The 18,663-nt window shown below is 34.1% G+C and overlaps 2 protein-coding genes and 2 pseudogenes across 2 annotated transcripts; 3 read left to right on the top strand and 1 right to left on the bottom strand.

The window, feature by feature from the left end:
• Positions 1 to 937: 937 nt before the first annotated feature.
• LOC114425584 lies at positions 938 to 4,544 on the top strand (annotated as a pseudogene).
• A 1,430-nt stretch (positions 4,545 to 5,974) lies between these two features.
• On the top strand, positions 5,975 to 9,448 carry LOC114425436 (annotated as a pseudogene).
• Positions 9,449 to 9,815: 367 nt separating this feature from the next.
• On the bottom strand, positions 9,816 to 12,505 carry LOC114425435. The gene is made up of 3 exons (XM_028392366.1): positions 12,063 to 12,505; positions 10,477 to 10,605; positions 9,816 to 10,180 (listed from the first exon to the last, which is right to left on the bottom strand). The coding sequence occupies exons 1-3, from the start codon at positions 12,477 to 12,479 to the stop codon at positions 10,001 to 10,003; spliced, it is 726 nt and encodes a 241-aa protein (XP_028248167.1). The 5' UTR covers positions 12,480 to 12,505; the 3' UTR covers positions 9,816 to 10,000.
• A 3,067-nt stretch (positions 12,506 to 15,572) lies between these two features.
• Positions 15,573 to 18,278, top strand: LOC114368547 (probable disease resistance protein At5g63020). Its single transcript, XM_028325770.1, has one exon. The coding sequence runs from the start codon at positions 15,573 to 15,575 to the stop codon at positions 18,276 to 18,278; it is 2,706 nt and encodes a 901-aa protein (XP_028181571.1).
• The last annotated feature ends 385 nt before the right edge of the window (positions 18,279 to 18,663 follow it).

Below are 18,663 nucleotides of genomic sequence, written 5' to 3'. Positions count from 1 at the left end.
TCAGTACTTTTCTTTCCAATTCTCAAGTCATAATCAACACGACGTTTTTTCTTTATTCAATCAATACGATGGTTTGTCATTATAAATTTATGGTTATTAATTTTAAAACAAAAAATACTTAATATGTAAACTCCTTAGTAAATGAAAAATTGCTTAAAAAAGTAATTTGGTTAAATCACAAGTAATGATTATTGAAAGAAAAAAAATGGACTTCTCAAAACCAAAATTTAACTCCAACAATTGCTAATGTCCATACTTCCATATCTCATTTCATCTAATGAAATCACACAAAATTTAGACGCATTGTTCTTAACCTTAATTATTTTCAATAATCATTGAAAGGAAAAATTAATTTTTGGGTAAGATTTCAATTGTATTTAATGCCATTATAACAAAAAGACTAATGTGACACAAAATTAGAAGTAAGAAGATAATATTGAATAAAAAGACAAAATCAAAATTAATCTTAAATTTGGCCATATTTAGCTTCTTTTTTTTTAGTGTACAAATAACTTTAAAGTATTTTTTTTAGAAGAAATTACTTTAAAGTTAGAACTCAATATTTTTTTATAAAATAAAGTAAAGATTATTTGACAACTATTAAAAGCTTTTTTTTATAGAAGAACTTAAAAGCTTTTTGGAAATTAAAAACTTCATTTCTTTATTGCACGTCGATTAATTCAGGATAAGAGGAAGAAGTTAAGATATGCAGTTTATCTACAAAAGTTATTTCAGTTAATTTTTAAGCTATTTTTGCTCTATTTTTTTTACTGCCCCTGCTTATTTTGTAAAAAATAAAAAATAGGGCTTCGTATTTTTTTTAATTGTAGTTCTTATTTTTTTTTTTTATTTTAAAGATAAGAAAAACTAAAAAAAAAAAACCCTGTGGTGTTTAAAACCGGTTCGGTTCGTGGGCACGCGTTTCGATTTCCCACGAAGAAGGAATGAGGGACTGTTTTGATGGCACCAAAATGCACACAACATTTTCAGTGAAACTGAAAGGGGAAAGAAAGAGAGTGAAATGGGGGAGCTTTACGCGATGGAGTCATCTGCGATAGCTGCGGAGAAAGCTCTCTCTCTGCTCTCAAGGTTGGTACCTCTCTGTTCAGTCTTCATTCCACCCAATTTTTTTTTTCAATATTTTCTTATTTTTCTTTCAATTTTGTTTTTCTTTTGCTCTTTGAATTCACAAGAATGCTAAATCAAGCTCATGATTAATACTCTGTTTGGAAATTTGCAGGCTGCCAAAGTGAGATGGCCTGGTTTGTTTGATGGGGTGGATTCAGCCACAGAAGATTGGATTATTGATCAGATGCACACAGTAAAATATATTTGAGTTGACTTAGTTTCAGTTGTTATGGATTTCAAGCAACTCTGCTATGGTTTTGCTATGTTGGTGGTTTTTTTAATTTTATTGGAAAGAATAGCAGTAATTGGTGGAAGCATGACAGGAAGGGAGCAAGAAATAGGCTTGAATTTGCATGTAGTTTGACTTTTTAATTAGTTAATGTATTTTAGGAGGCATTTGATTTGGAATCTGGGTTTAGACTTTATTGGTTTTTTGATTTTGAATGAAGGTTCAAATGCCTGTTAAGTTTTGATTATATAATGAGGCAATTTGGAACCATGGAAATATATTATTCTATAGATTGTAAGCATGCAAAGGGCAATTGACCAAAAGACCAAGAATACAATGTGCTTTGGTGACTGAATGTAGATGTGAAGTAGAATTTTTTCTTTCCTTGTACTATAGAGCCCTGTTTGGAATTGATCTAAACAGGACCTAGAAAGAGAATGAGAGGGAAAAAGTTATTGCATACTTCTTTTTATTGGCTATTGTTTGTTACATTCTGGTCATGAGAGCAATAGATTTTATCTGCTTGATTGCTTCAATTATAGATTTCTATTGTAGATCTTTAAACTATTTGGTGCCATGAAATTTTTATAAGTGTTTTCAATGTAACGACTATTGCATATGGAAGCATGTTGGACTAGTTTTTGTTTTAAAGATGAACTTCCATTGTTTTTCATGCCAGGTGCGACCAGTAGTAGAAACTGGATATGAAAACGTTTTTACTTGTGAGATTGTTGCTTGAGAGCAGAACACCGTCCATCCGGAAGTCTTCGGTGGGTAAAATGCTTATGGCTCTGATTTTTATCATTAGTTATCACATAGTAGCAATTGAAAACCATGTCACTGGAACTAGGTTTATAGTTTATGATGATGCCAGTGGTCTTGAATCTGCATCTGCTTTCAAATAACTAGAATGGACTCTGGACGGTTGACTGATATCATAGTTCTTGTGCAAGGTTGCAGAGGGGCTAACAGTTGAGGGTATATTGGAGAACTGGTCAAAGTTGAAGCCTATTATCATGGAAGAATGGGATGAGAAGAGGGATGATCTGATAGATCTTTTTGGAAAGGTCAGAGATGAATGGTTGGAGCAGGATTTTGCTACTTGGATTGGTGCAAACAGGTAGTCCAATCAAACCTCGTGATGGGACTAACTTTATACACTTTCAAACATACTCTTTACTGTTAGCTAAAATTTATTGAGGCTCAAAAATGATGTAGTTCTTTCTCTCTGTTTAACGAGTTTAACTCATACTTTCGGTTATTTCCAATAAAATTTGCCAATAGTAAAGTGTGTATTGAATAAATTCGTATTTCCATTTGAGTTACTAGCACTCCACTTTATATAAATAATAAATTGCCAGTGTAATGTTGAACATATGTTACTATACTATCCCAAGCCAACTACTTGAATGACTTGAAAATGGAGGTCTTTTATAGAAGGTTGGGGAAGTAGGACATGTGTCATTTTTTTTATCAACTCATTTTTCTTTCTGTTCAAGGATTTCCCCTTTACAGGTAATATTCCAGAAGGAATCATTTTCTGTAAGCTTTGAAATTTGAATTCTGGTTATGCTTCTGACAATGTTATTACATTAAGCATGTTGGAATCTTGCTGCATTCCTGTTGACTGAATATTTGAATCTTATAAATCATTTTATGCAGTGATATTTTTCTTATATTATTTTCACATATCATAAATGATGAGATTTTCTATTATTAATTGGCAATGGTTTGTCTTTAGATTATATCCCGGTGTTTCTGATGCATTAAAATTTGCAAGCTCAAGAGTGTACATTGTAACCACAAAACAGGTAACTTTTTCTCTTTTCCCCAGCACCGGGAAATAATCCTAACAATAGATTATTTTACTTTCAATATCAAGCAAAATAAGAGGGGACAAAGATTATGAGCCATTGTCCCAATAGCATGAAAAAGATATATCAATTTCTCATCAATCCCTTTTGTATTTTTTTGTTTTCTACAATTTTAGTACCCAAACCCCTTGTTTCTCTTATTTCAAAGCCACTTTGCTGATGCTTTACTCCAAGAGCTTGCCGGAGTGGCTATACCACCTGAAAGAATATTTGGCCTTGGAACTGGGTTAGTATTTGATATATTTTACCAAACTAATGCTGTGGAATATTTATGTTATGTCTGTTTTCTTTTTCTTGCTTTATTTGGATAAAAAATCATTTTTACTGGACTATCTTTAACTTACTTGCAGTCCTAAGGTAGAAGTTCTGAAGCAGCTTCAAAAAAAGCCTGAGCACCAAGGACTGACACTACAGTAAGATATTGCACTTTAGCTGTAAATAATGGCATTTTGGTTGTTTATTTATATGAATAAAACTCTGCCCTTGCTTTTAAAGATGGTTCAAGTGAAATTAACTCCAGCTTATCTGAACCAGCTTTGTTGAAGATCGGCTAGCTACCTTAAAAAATGTCATCCAAGAACCTGAGTTAGACCAATGGAATTTGTATCTAGGTACTTCTCTCTACCTGTTTATGATTTCTGCACCCTCCTTCATTTTGTCCTTGTTCCCATTTTGTGCATTATTTCGTTTGTTTCCCTAATGTTTAGTGTAGTTGATAAGTTGATTGTTTGGATCAGGTAATTGGGGTTACAACACCCGGAAAGAAAGAGAGGGTGCTGCAGCTATCCCCAGAATTCATGTTCTTGGGCTCTCCGACTTCAGCAAGAAGTTAAAATAGGGGTCTTCATTTCATTGGATTGTCAACTGTCAGTCATTGAACCAAATATTTTTCTTCCAACTCATTTATAAGCAATAACAAGTTTCAATTGAACACAATCTTTCTTCTCAGAAATTCTCTCCTTTTTGTCTTGTGAAGCTGCAATAATTCGGTCTGAGAGCTTTGCTGTCTTTACTAGCCCTGCCCAACTCGAACTTGAATAAGATCGATCAAACTCATAAGTTACAGTAATTTGTATCCTCTTAGAAGAAGTGAAAATTGCTGAAATTCTTGGGAAGTGTCAGACAAATTCCTTACCAAAGTCCATAGTCACAAGGTTCCTTTAGGTGTAGTATAAGTACATCTGTAAAATCAACTGTTTGTTGAACCAAGTAGTATATTCTTCCTCCCATTCTCTCATAAGCTGAAAATTTTGAAAACTAAATACTACTTTTGTTCTTTTTTATTTGTCTACTTAATAAAAAATTATTTTCCATTCCAAGATAGCCTTGATTTATTATTTTATCAATCCTTAAGTCACCTAATAAATCTCAAGCAATAATGAATTATTATATCGCTATTGAGGAGGGATAAGAGTCAAATAAATAAATGGTTACGGAGCATGTAAATCAATTGGCAGATGGTTGTTCTAGCATAGACAGTAGTCCAGAGTTTGAGTTTTGAAAATGCAAGTATGTTAAAACTTAATAGAAAGAACTTTGTTGCCCAAAATAGGATGGATCAAACCCGAAAAGAATAAAGGGTATACTTGGAAGTTTACAAATAATTTTATAGTGTGCTACTAAGGAAATAAGGATATTAATTGTATTTTTTAAATTTATGTGTTACTAATTAAAGTGTGACAGATAAAAAGGATAAAAATTAAAAAAAGGAATGGTTGTAGTATTACTTACTGCAATAATACGTGGATAAATTATGGAAATATTTCTAGCATTTTACGTTACATACTCCATTCAGAAGTGGGGCTTTTCCCTTATCCGATGGAGTAGCCTTAGCCACAAATGTGTCCCTGTAGTGCTAATATGCTTTTGTGCAGATTACGAAATGCGTGTTGTTTTGAGTATTGCAACAGCTTGAGCATTACTGATTTTTAAAAAAAAATCCATAAACTTTGAATGCCAATAAAATCATCCTTTAATGTAAGGTTTCTTTTTTTCTTTTAAGCAATTAAAATATCCAACGAATATTTCCCTGAGTTACTTAATATAAACTTTGAATTAACATGCAGACAATCCAATGTAATTTTAACACGTAGTTGAATCACGTCTAATTTAGAAACCAATGCAAACCACATCATCATAGCACTTTTCAGTGGTGTCCATAAACCACACATGAACACTTATTAGGTAAGTTCTCTCTTGCCTACTTCATCAAGAAATCTACCCTGATTAGTTAATTAGTTGAATATAACGTGTGAGTGTTCTGATATTTACAAATAAAAAAAATATCAAATAACTTCAAAGACCAAACATTTTAAACACACAATTAAACAAGCCAATTAAGCACCACACACATATATTAAAGTTTGATCTATCATTTGATTATAATTCATAATTCAGCATGTATGGGAGTAAGTTTGTTGACTAAGTATCTTAAAATTAATTTCATCCAAGATTTGTAATTGAATGATAATATAAACTTACGTGAGATTAGTGCATGCCAGTTTTTTTTTCCAGTTAAACTCTTAAAGTTTTTACTAAAACATTTTAAACTTCGTACAAATGGATTACTTGGTTCATATGCAAAAAATCTTGGACCACTTATAAAAAATAATCTATCTGTTTAAACTTAAAGATAATTACATTAACATTATTCATAGATAAATAAATAAATAAAGTAAAAAGTTGTTAGACAGGCACGTGTCTTGATTTCAATGATAGTTAGCATCATAGAATTCAATCCAGTTTGGATGGCGGGTAATTGCATACCATGCAATGTATAATATCAGCGGAAAGTTTGGCAATGCTGAAAGGAAAGACAGGGAAATGGGTCATCTCTATGCTTTGGACTTTGATGGAGTTATCTGTGATAGCTGTGGGGAGACAGCTATCTCTGCTCTTAAGGTTCATGCATGCTCTCTCACCCTCTCTCTGCTCCCTTTGGTTACCATGAAAATGGAAGAAAACAGCAGAAAATAATTGAAAGTTTTTTATGATCACTTTATTCATTTGGTTTCAAAACTAAGCTGTGATTACTTTGTTTGGTAATTTGTAGGCTGCCAAATTGAGATGGCCTCCCTTGTTTGATGGTGTGGATTCAACCATAAAAGATTGGATTGTTGACCAGATGATTACAGTAAATAATTTATGGCTGGTTTTTGTTTTGGGTTATTATTGGTTATTCTATTCTTACTTTAGATTTTGAGAATGTTAATTTGGATAAACAATATAATTAAGTACTTAATCATAATCTCTTATAAGATGATGATAGTTTCTTCATAAGTTTGGTTGTGAAGTTTACTGAAATAGGTTAAAAAGAACTTGTAAAAAGGTCACAAGCAACTTTTATAGGTTCAAATAAGCTATTCCAAACAGACATTTTTAACTATGATTTTAGATGTGGAGGACTAGTAAAGAAAAGGAAACAAGAAACAAAATTGAATTTACTTGTGGGAAACTATTAAAATTCATGCTAATTTATGGTTTAATTTCTCTTATGAGGTATTTAGCTGAGATAGATGTTCAATGGAGTATTAACCATTTGTTAACTCTTATAAAAATGACTAATGGTGCTAACTCTAAACGTGAAAATGAAAATTCCAACCAAGAGACCATAAGTGGAAATAACTTAAGGACTGGTTGTAGATGTGAAGTGGGATTTCGTTCCTTTTCATTATAAAGAAAAAGATTGCGGGGTATTTCTTTTTCCTTGGTGAATACATTTTCAACCAGTTCCTCTTGGCTATTATTGTGGCTCATATCCATTTTCAGTTTCTGTGGGCGGTGAATCATTTTCATTGATTACACATATTTTCGTGACTATACTACCATCTTATGATTTTTAGTTGTGTCGATTACTTGTCTTTAGGATACTAAAAACATAGTTAAAATGTATATAATTAAAGAGTCTAACGTCTATGCACTGACAGTGTAAAACAATTTTTCACTGTCATTCGATCACAAATCGTCATTTGAATTATTTTAAAATAAATATTTTGAAAGTTAACAAACTTACTATATAAGGTGAGTTGTGATTGAATGATTGTATAAATATTTTACACAATCACTGCATAACCTTTTTTCTCATAATTAAATATTAGGTTTATAGTTTGATTACACAAGAGAGGTTAGAAATGGACTCATAGTTTTTTCATGTCAGGTACGGCCAGTGGTGGAAACTGGATATGAAACTCTTTTACTTGTGAGGTTGTTGCTTGAGACTAGAGTTCCATCCATCAGGAAGTCTTCGGTGGGTATAAAAGCCTATGCTTTTTTTTATGTTATTATTTCTTTCTGGTGCAACCCTTTGGCTTTGATTTTTTAGTTTAATTTTTATACACCAACAAGAGTTTTTATATTATCATCTAATAAAAAATCATGGTAAGTATGACTTTTCAATAGTTTTTGTAAAAATTAATAAACTTACCATAATAGTGATTTCTGATTGAATAACAGTATAAAACTTTTTACATTGTTAGTGCAAAGAATTAATTATTTTCTATTGATTTTTATCTTGTATTAACAAGTGGAAGTCATATTATCATATTCTAAGGAACTTTGTCATCATCTATGATGATGCCATTTGACTGATGTCATAGTTCTTCTGAAAGGTTTCAGAGGGGCTCACAGTTGAGGACATATTGGAAAACTGGTTCAAACTGAAGCCTATTATTATGGAAGAATGGAATGAGAATAGAGAAGAACTGATAGACCTTTTTGGGAAGGTCAGAGATGACTGGTTGTATAGCAGCAAACAGGTAGTCCACTCAAATGTCATGAAATAGGATCACGTTTTTTTTAGTACTTATACCTGATGAGATGAATTATGAAAAACTTAAAGCAATAACTGAGTTAGTGATAGCATTGAGCATAGATGTTCAAATTAAAAATGTTGCTGCAAGTGCAAGAAGAGCTGAGCTCTTGCTTACATTAAAAGTGGATAGTTTTGCTATATAAACACTTGAGTTCTTGCTGTTGTTTAGCACCTGCTGATTGAATAGATATATCCTGGTGGCTAATTTGTGAATGCTTTACCTCTAGACTCTATCCTGGTACTGCTGATACATTAAGATTTGCAAGCTCGAAAGTGTACATTGTCACCACAAAACAGGTCTGACCTTTTACTTTCAATACCAAGGAAAATGAATGGGAGGGAAGAAAAAGAAGGGCTTGTTTGATTTGAGAAATGTTTTGGTTTTCATTTCTTGTTTCTATAGAGAATTACAAAAATGTCACCTTATTTTCACTTAGTTTTCTAATTTCAAAAAATTGTACAGGAAACAATGAAAACAACATTTCTCAAACCAAACAGATCCTAAGCCATTGTTTTGAATCTCCTGGTTCAATAAAGGCATAGTTTACAATTTCATATTGCCATGCCTTTATCCCTTTGCATTCTCTACTCACTTTTCCTATCCCTGCTCTGGTTTCAGAGCCGCTTTGCTGATGCTTTACTAAGAGAGCTTGCTGGAGTGACTACCTGAAAGATTATATGGTCTGGGAACTGGGTTAGTTTTACTCTTTGGTATATTTGGTCCAATTGAGGTCTTGCTTTGCATTATATCAATACTTCAACATGTTTCTTTTTCTTTTTATTGCTTCATTTCATTGACAATTTTGTTTTTCCCAAACTGATATTTTCTCAACAGTCCCAAGGTAGAAGTGTTAAAGAAGCTTCAGAAAATGCCAGAACACCAAGGGCTGACACTACAGTTAAGATTTTATGCTTTCAGAGGCCATTTTATTTAATATATCCTTTGTTAAGGTGGTTTAGGAGAAATTAATTGAAGTTAATTTTAAACAGCTTTGTGGAAGATAGGCTTGCAATCCTTAAGAATGTCGTCAAAGAGCCAGAGTTAGATAACTGGAATTTATATCTAGGTAGAATTGTTCTCTCATCCCATTGTAATCTCTTTCAGTCTCTATGTTTTGAACTATTTGTATTTTTATGAGTTGTATATTTGCTAAGCTTGATTGTTTGGATTAGTGAATTGGGGGTTCAACACTCAGAAAGAGAGAGAAGAAGCAGAAGCCAACCCCAGGATTCAAGTTATTGAGCTCTCTGACTTCAGTAGCAAGCTGAAGTAGTAGTATGTCCTCATTAAATTGTCAACCATTGAATAACATATTGTCTTCCGTCTCATTCATTTATGAACAACAAAATTTCTTGTGACTTCCTATTATTAAACTTGCAACAATCATGATTTAATTTTTAACCGTTTCCTTTCTTGTTAAACCGCATTTACCTCTGTCCTACAAGAGAGTTGGAAGTAAAGATAATTGAAATTATTGGTAATGTCTGACCACTCTTGCAAGTGAATAGTCTCTTTTTAATACTTGGGACCAATGAATTTTAGGTCACAAGGCACAACCTAATAATCATTGTGCCAAGGCTTGCCCTTAGCAATGACAATTTGGTCAAGAAAATAAAATTTGCAGTAATTTCAATTTCTTTTTATCCAAAATTTCTCCCATCAAGAAGTGGTTCTATGGTCTTGCTAAATGCAGCAAAGTGATTACTACTTCCATAGCATTTAGAAGCAGTTCATAACTTTAATTAAAAGAGAAGGAAGAAGGGACACAATTACTTCATGTCAACTTCTAGAGAATTATTAGAATGTTCGGTGTTGCGTTGATAACACATAATGTGCATGAAAAACGTGGAAAAGTGAAAAATTATATGAAGTTGCTTCACTGTTAACATGGAAATTTGACACAATTTTCCTAAAACTGACGCAAAACCAAACATAGTTTATGTCTATATACCGTTTAATTACAACTCTGTTTTAACATTCGGATCAATTTCCTCTGAATCAGCATTATCTGCTTTGGCTTTCTCACTATTGTACTTCTCAATAACTTCATCAAGAGGTGGATCTCCAGATCTTCGAAAAAATTGATCCCCCATTTTGATCTCATATGCCTCTGATTGGTCCAAGACAAATTCCTTCAACTGTTGACATGATATAAGCATGAGACCATATCAACAGAAAGCATCATAAACTAATGGCACACAAAATTTATTATTTACTCTAGTCTAGGATGAACCTAAAGCTAGATTTTTCAATACAAAGGAGAAATGAAAGGTAAAGTTCATCAATTGAAATTCAACACAGTTTACTTTAAACTGGAAAGGCGGGTTAAGAACATAACAGCAGATAGTGGGTAGTCAAAATTAAAAGGCCAAGCTGATTCTTCTATTTTTCATTCTTTATATTTAAAAAGAAATTAAAACTGGGCAAGCCATACCTCTTCCAAGTCTTTGATGCTTTCCAAGTTAAACATAATTGTATTCAGATCAACACCCATAAACCTTACTCCAACAGCTCCAGTTCTCAGAACATGTGTCCATTTCATTGCAAATTCAGCTACCATGTCCTAAAATAAATCATGGAAAATGATTATGGTACTCATTACTCAATATTCACCCAGAAGTTCAAAGTAGAAACCTCTATACATCATAAAACAAATTATTGGACATCAAGTACAGATCAAAATCTCAAGATCCTCTCCGACTGCTCTTAATCTTTAATATATTGATTGAGCAGTATGCTAGGGGCCCAGTCGACAATTTAACAACATATCATAAATAGTTTTTTTTTTGGTGAAATAAATAGAGTTTAATTTATATACTCTATCCATGCAAAACATGTTTCCCCAAACATCCAATAAGATTTGACTACTTCATCACATCAGTCTATTCATTAATATCATGCAATGATAAAATAAATTCATATTGGATGTCTATCTAAAATAGTGTATTGTATACTGATCGTGTATATAAATTAAACTCTGACAAATAAACCACTGACAATAAATAGAAACTATATGGGAAAAGTCCAATTTATCCCTGTTCTCAAACTAAACTTCAGAGTTCTATAATTGGACATTTTCCAAATAATAATCTCAAACTAAATTTATCACAAACCAGTGAACCAACTTAAACTATCCCAAGAACAAAGCGCAGAGGATATCCACATTCACATCAGAAAGCATAGTTTCTGCATTGGCTGAAACACACACAAAGCTTAAGCAACATTTGTTAACTCAATCCCTAATCGCTGAACAATCAATACCCCATTACTCTCACTCTATTTACTTCCACATTACAAAACAAGGGAAGCAAACCCCAATCCAAAATCCAACAAGCACGGAGAAAAATCACAATTTAAATTTAAATTTGAGCTCAAGTACAACAACAACTACAAAAGCCTCATCCCTAATTCTCAACTGCATGAATCACAAGACGTCATTGGGTTAAAGACCAAATTCTCAGGCATATTATTCACACCTAGTCTGTGATTGGCAACGGTAATCCATGTTTGGGAAGTTTTTCTTTGACTCGTTAACTACTGAGAATCTAACACAACCCTCCTCTTTGATCCGAACTTCAAACCCGCTATGAGACCAGAAGCGCAGTTAAATTCGAGCTCGAATAAATAAATAAACTTAAACAGGTATGGGCTAATGCACTCACCAAAACCCATTAGCCATATTCATAAAACCCAAAAAACCCACTACTCCAATTCAAATTCGAGCTCAACTTTCATTACCATAGTACTTTTTAAAAAAAGAAAACAAACAAACAAACAAACAAAAGAACAGGCTATGAGCAAAATCACAATTTTAACCCAACTCCATTATGCCATAATACTGGGCATGAGCAAAAATAAAACTTCAACTCAACCCATTGTTATATGCCATAACTATGGGTATCATCAAAATCACAAAAGATCACAAATTTAACTAAAAAAATTCAAAAAACAAAAAAAAAAGGGGGAGTTGGGCACAGGCTATTTTTGTCAACGAAAATGACAACAATGTCCGGTCCTCACCGGAGTACGGCGAGACCCTGGCCGGAGCTTGACGAATCCGATGACGGGTCCGGCGTGGCGCTTCATCATCTCCTGCTGGATCTGCGAGGGATCGAGCTTGGAGATATCGGAGGAAGGGAAAGGGGGTTCGGGTTTCTTGCCCCATTCTCGCCACGCGTCGTCCTCCTCGTCGTCGAACACGTCGTCCAACTCGTCGGGGATGTGAACCTTGCGCTTTCCGGCGAGGGCAAAATGGGAATTTGCGGACGCGAGGAGGAGAAGGAGAAGGAGAGTGGGGACTGGTTGGAAGGTCATGGGGGAAGAGAGGATCAAATGAGGAATGATGCACTCTCGTGAGTGAGTTTTTTGGGAATGAAATGTGTTTAGGCTTTGAGTTTGTGATTTTGTTGCTGCATAGGCTATCAACTGGCATACCATAATTTAGGGAAAAGACAACTGAGATTAAATTGCGGATTTTTTATTTTTATTTTTAAATAGAAGAGCAAAATCGCTAAAAAAGAATAAGAAGGTTAAAATTATGGGTAAAAAATTAAATGGGGGAGGGATGTTCTTACCCTTGCATATGCAAAGAGGCTGTTTCCGGATTCGAACCCATGACCAATAAGTCACCAAGGCACAACTTTACCGCTGCACTAGGGCTCGCCCTCATAAAAAATTAAAATAATAATTTAGTCAAAATTAATAAACATAAATATGTTTTTAATTATGAAAAAAAAGCATGATTTTGATCCTCTAAAAAAATTTCTTTCACTTTTCATGTACATAAAATTAAAAAAATTAATGTTTTTGGTGCCTAATATTATGTGACATTCATTGACAACTTACTTTTGACATTTAATACTAAAAAAAATTCGGCAAGACATCCAATTGTCTTGGAATCATGGTATTCGTCAACTAATATGTGAGACTGATTCTCAACTTCCAGTAGATCTCCTAAAGGATGAAGTCAACAATTATCATGTGCATTCTCTGTTGATTAATCATATCCAGAGTCTCATTGGTAGAGATTGAAGATTTTAGATTTGTCACACTCTGCCGGAGAGTAATAGTTGTGTAGACTTTATGACTATAAGAGGTTATTTCTCATTTGTTAAGTTAGATATCATGAAACAATACTCAACACCTCTTACTATGATGCTCTTGTCGAACACTTGAATCACTCTTCATGTTATGCCTTAGAGCATTTCCAATAGGAGTTCTTACACCTTGATCTTAAATGTAAGAATTGATCTTGCAAAGGTTTGTTGTTGGAGAGCGGGGCATGATCTCTAGCATGGAGATGAGTATCTGAGAAGACCTAACACTAATGACATCAATCGCCTACTAATAATTGAAGAGACACGTGAGTTTCTAGGTATGTTAGGTTCTATTGATTGTATGCATTGGGAATGAAAAAGTATTTAGTTTCATGACAAGATCAATATCGTAGAGGTGATCATTGGAAACCCACAATAATACTTGAAGTCGTCGCATCACAAGACTTATGGATTTGACATGCATATTTCGGAGGTTTAGACAATAGCATTAACATGTTAAACCAATCACTCATGTTTAATGATGTTTTACAAGACCGAGCTCCTCTAATGCAATTTACAATTAATGGAATCTCATAATATGGGATACTATTTTACATATGACATTTATCCTGATTGGGCCACATTTGTAAAGACCATCTCAATGCCATAAGGAGAGAAAAGAAAGTTACTTGTAAAATGTCAAGAAGGGGCAAGAAAGGATGTGAAGAGAGCATTTGGTGTGCTCAAATCTCGATTTGCAATGATATGTTGTCCATCACGTAATTGGCATACGGGTATCATGAGGAGCATAATGTTGACATGCATTATGTTAATTGTTAAAGACAAACGAAATACATATAATGATAACATTGATATTGATTACGATCATATTTTTGAAGAGATCTCTCGACATTGAATGTTAATTTTTATTGCTCAATGTGAATGTGTGTATTTTTTTTTATCACTGATATGTATTACCGTAAGTTTAAATTATCTTGATGAATAAATATTTTAATTATTAAAAAAATATTTTTGAATTTTTTTTCATCGTTAAAAATTATATAATTAATTGTTTTTTATTTATTTTAAAATAAATGGTAAATAAATATTAGAAGGTGGATCCCTTATGGGATCTACAAAAAGTGGTTTAAGATCACAAAGCTTGATCGTCTGTTGAAACAAAAAATTGGAAAAATCTTTAGAATTATGTGGCAACACAGGGCCCATAAAAAAGTTAACTAAGATCACAAATCTTGATCTTTTTTGATCTTTTATTGGAGATACTCTTGAGACTTTTGTTCTTGTTTTTTAGTTTTTCGAATGATAAAAAATACAACAAATTTTTTCTTTTATTCCTTATAATTAAAACATTTCATCTTGATTCCTATGGTTGTAACTTTTTTATCCTATAGTTATAACGATTTTCTTTTCAAGTCTATATAATTTAAAACGTCATATTTTGATCCTATCATTACAACTTTTTTTACCAATTGATTCTTAACTCATTTAATCTACACTCATCTCAAATGACATTAGCCAATTTTGGATGGAAAGGACAAAAGGGAAGAAAATTGTAACGAACAAAAATGAAAAGTTTTAAACTATATGGATTAAAAGGAAAAGTTGTTACAACTATTTAATTATAAAGATTAAATAAATAATTAAACTTTTATTTTAGTTTATTTTATGAGCGTACTCGCTGCACTGAATTTTTATCAGTTAAACTAAGGTAATACTTACATTACAGGTACTTTTGGCTACATGTCTGCAAAGAATTTGTGGCACGGTACCATCACAGATAAATCTGACATATGTGTAAAGAATTTTTTGCTACATGTCTTTAAATCAATGGTGTATTTCTCACTTGTCACACTTTTTGAACTAGATTCAAATTCAAGGGATGATTATATTTTCGTGTAACATCACGACAATATAGGTGGAGGAAACTATGAGACAGAGATAGCTTTAACAAGAGTTTTTATGGTTTACTCATTGATAATAACAACTTAACAAGCATTAGAATTTGGTTTAAGTGAACTAGAATTCAAAGAGCTAATGCTCAACTTCACCTACTGTTGGACCACACTTGAATCCAAGTGTCAAGGTACAACATAGGTTCGTAGAACTTAGAAGACATCGTCAAGTTAGGCTTTGGCCACGTTTTTGAACCTATAAAAGGCATGTCCAAGTTTCCTAGAAATCCTAGACTTCAACGAGGGAGCACACTACAATGACATAGTGTTCTTCTTTCCTCTTTCCTCTTTCCTCTTTCTTAACATTGATTCAGTCTCTTAGAGCCATTGTTGTCTCTGTTTGGTTGCTAACACGCCACAAGGTTGTTGTTGGCAGCATCTTTTTGTTTGCTTTGGGATTGCATAATATAAAGGCCAAACAGGAGCTATCTGAATTTCCGTGCTCCACTTGTTTTGTTTCACAAACAAGCCTCTTGTGTTCTTTGTCACTTTTCTTTTCCTAAAAGTTCAATCTAGCCATGATGGATTTCATAGGGCCAGTGTTGGAGCTCATAATTCGCATGTGGGACTGTTGTGCCTGCGTCCGCGAGTTTGAAGAGAACCTTTCTTGTTTGAGGGACATAGCATCTGACCTTCGAGGTGTTTGGATTGATGTGAGTGTGAGGGTTGAAGTGGCTGAGGCACAGTACCTGAGGCGTCTGAATGAAGTGAATGATTGGTTGGATAAAGTTGAAGCCATGCAAAGGGAAGTCGAAGCTATTCAGCAGAAAGTTTCTCAAGTTCAAGAAACGCATAGTAGATGTTTGGGAAGTTTCTGTCCCGGGAATTTTCCAACTAGCTGCTGGATGGGAAGGGTTATAGCTCAAAAAATTGGCGAGATTCGTGAACTAATTGATAAAGGGCATTTTGATGTAGTGGCTCAGGAAATGCCACATGCTTTGGTAGATGAAATACCTCTAGAGGCCACAGTAGGTCTAGAATCAACCTTTGATGAACTTGGTGCATGTTTTGATGACAATCATGTTGGAGTTATTGGCTTGTATGGGATGGGGGGTGTAGGAAAGACAACCCTGCTCAAAAAGTTCAATAATGAGTTCCTTCCCACAGCATTCTATGATGTGGTCGTTTGGGTTGTGGTGTCTAAAGAAGCAGATGTAGGGAATGTTCAACAAAGCATACTGGAAAAATTAAAAGTTCCCGATGGTAAATGGGTTGGTAAGGCCATTAATGAGAGAGCTATTGTTTTATACAACATCTTGAAAAGGAAGAAGTTTGTGTTGCTGCTAGATGATTTATGGGAGCGCATAGATCTTCTGAAGTTGGGGATTCCTCTTCCTGATACGAACAACGGATCTAAAGTGATATTCACAACGCGATCCATGGAGGTTTGCAGGTACATGGAAGCCAACAGATGTATCAAAGTAGAATGTTTAGCACCAAAGGCAGCATTTGAATTGTTCAAAGAGAAAGTGGGTGAAGAAACTCTCAACTCTCATCCTGAAATATTTCATTTGGCTCAAATTATGGCCAAGGGGTGTGAGGGACTTCCACTGGCTCTTATCACTGTTGGAAGACCTATGGCTAGAAAGTCTCTCCCTGAATGGAAACGAGCAATACGAACTTTGAAGAATTATCCATCAAAATTTTCAGGTATGGTTAAAGATGTCTATTGTTTGCTTGAATTTAGCTATGACAGTTTGCCAAGTGCCATACACAAGTCTTGTTTCTTGTACTGTTCCATCTTCCCTGAGGACTATGATATTAGAGAAGATGAACTCATTCAACTGTGGATTGGGGAAGGTCTCTTAGCTGAATTTGGTGATGATGTCTACGAAGCACGTAATCAAGGAGAAGAAATCATAGCAAGCTTGAAGTTTGCTTGTTTGTTGGAGGACAGCGAGAGAGAAAACAGGATTAAGATGCATGATGTGATCAGAGACATGGCTTTGTGGCTAGCATGTGATCATGGATCCAACACCAGGTTTTTGGTGAAAGATGGTGCAAGCAGCAGTTCAGCTGAAGCATATAATCCTGCAAAGTGGAAAGAAGTAGAGATAGTATCACTCTGGGGACCTAGCATTCAAACCTTCTCAGGAAAACCAGATTGCTCAAATCTCTCAACTATGATTGTCAGAAATACCGAGCTAACAAACTTTCCTAATGAGATCTTTCTGACTGCAAACACTCTTGGAGTGTTAGACTTGTCAGGTAATAAAAGATTAAAAGAACTACCTGCAAGTATTGGGGAGTTAGTTAACTTGCAGCATTTGGATATATCAGGTACTGATATACAAGAATTGCCAAGGGAGCTCCAGAAATTGAAAAAGTTGAGGTGCTTGCTGCTAAATTATATTTGCAATAGGATTGTCTTCCCGAGGAGTTTGATATCAAGTTTGTTGTCATTGCAAGTGTTTAGCAAATTACCTTGGGAAGATCAATGCATTCTTCCTGACTTAAGGGAGCCTGAGGAAACTGTTTTGTTGCAAGAATTGGAATGCTTGGAATTCCTTCAAGACATAAGCATTGCTCTCTTTTGCTTTTCTTCTATGCAAGTATTACAGAAATCTCCCAAATTACAAAGATTCATTAGACATCTGAGAGTAATTTCTCATTTCAATTCAATGCCACATGTTATATTATTCTCATTATTGAGAAAAATGCAACATCTAGAGGTTTTGTCCATATCAATTTCTTCATCTCCAAGTTTAGTTTCTGACATGAAAAAGGAGTCTCCATCGCATGATTCTATGTCTGAGTGTATTCCAATGAGTTCGAAGCTTACTGAGCATAATTATACTGTTAATCTTCGTGAGTTATCCCTTGAAGGGTGTGGCATGTTCAACTTGAATTGGCTCACTTGTGCTCCAAGCCTTCAGCTCCTTAGATTATACAATTGTCCCTCATTGGAAGAAGTCATAGGTGAAGAATTTGGACATGCAGTAAATGTTTTTTCGAGTCTTGAAATTGTTGATCTAGATTCTCTACCAAAGTTAAGGAGCATATGCTCACAAGTATTGCGATTTCCTTGTCTCAAGGAGATCTGTGTGGCAGATTGTCCAAGGCTGCTAAAGCTCCCTTTTGATTCCAGTAGTGCAAGGAACAGTCTGAAGCACATCAATGGACAAAAAAATTGGTGGCGTAATTTGAAGTGGGAAGATGAAGCTACAAGGGATCTCTTTCGTTCAAAATATGTACCTTTCCGTAGTAAAATTCGCCGAAAAAATTGAATCATGTGTGTGATTGATCCCCAACTGATTATAGCCTTGAATTTCATTATGTATCTTTAAGTCAATAACTACACACTCTTTGAAATGTTTCATTTGCTTGTAATTGTTGTTTGTGAGAGAGAGATTTTGGAAATGATCAATTATTGTACGAGTTGCTTGTGTCTACCTATCATTAATCTTATGTGTATGAAGTTTTTCTAATAATGGTATTAGAGCAATAGTGTGATTAGGTGACTAACTCAAGCAAGTATTGAAACATAACAAAATTGGTGATGCATCTATGTAAGCATCCTTGTATCAACAGTTTTCTTAACAATGTAGAAGTTGGACAACATTAATGGATAGTAGCTAACATCAATATAATTAGTGTCACCATCACATACTC

Source organism: Glycine soja, chromosome 9, assembly GCF_004193775.1.
Source record: "Glycine soja cultivar W05 chromosome 9, ASM419377v2, whole genome shotgun sequence".
NCBI classification, from domain to species: Eukaryota; Viridiplantae; Streptophyta; class Magnoliopsida; order Fabales; family Fabaceae; genus Glycine; species Glycine soja.
Note: the sequence above shows the minus strand (reverse complement) of the source record. Positions and strands in the feature narration are given on the sequence as shown.

Coding starts and splice junctions, on each gene's coding strand:
- LOC114425435 (XM_028392366.1), bottom strand. CDS start 12,479: ATGGTATGCCAGTTGATAGCCTATGCAGCAACAAAATCACAAACTCAA. Junction 10,606..12,062: donor CAGGGTCTCGCCGTACTCCG/GTGAGGACCGGA, acceptor GATTTATTTTAG/GACATGGTAGCTGAATTTGC. Junction 10,181..10,476: donor GCATCAAAGACTTGGAAGAG/GTATGGCTTGCC, acceptor TCATGTCAACAG/TTGAAGGAATTTGTCTTGGA.
- LOC114368547 (XM_028325770.1), top strand. CDS start 15,573: ATGGATTTCATAGGGCCAGTGTTGGAGCTCATAATTCGCATGTGGGAC.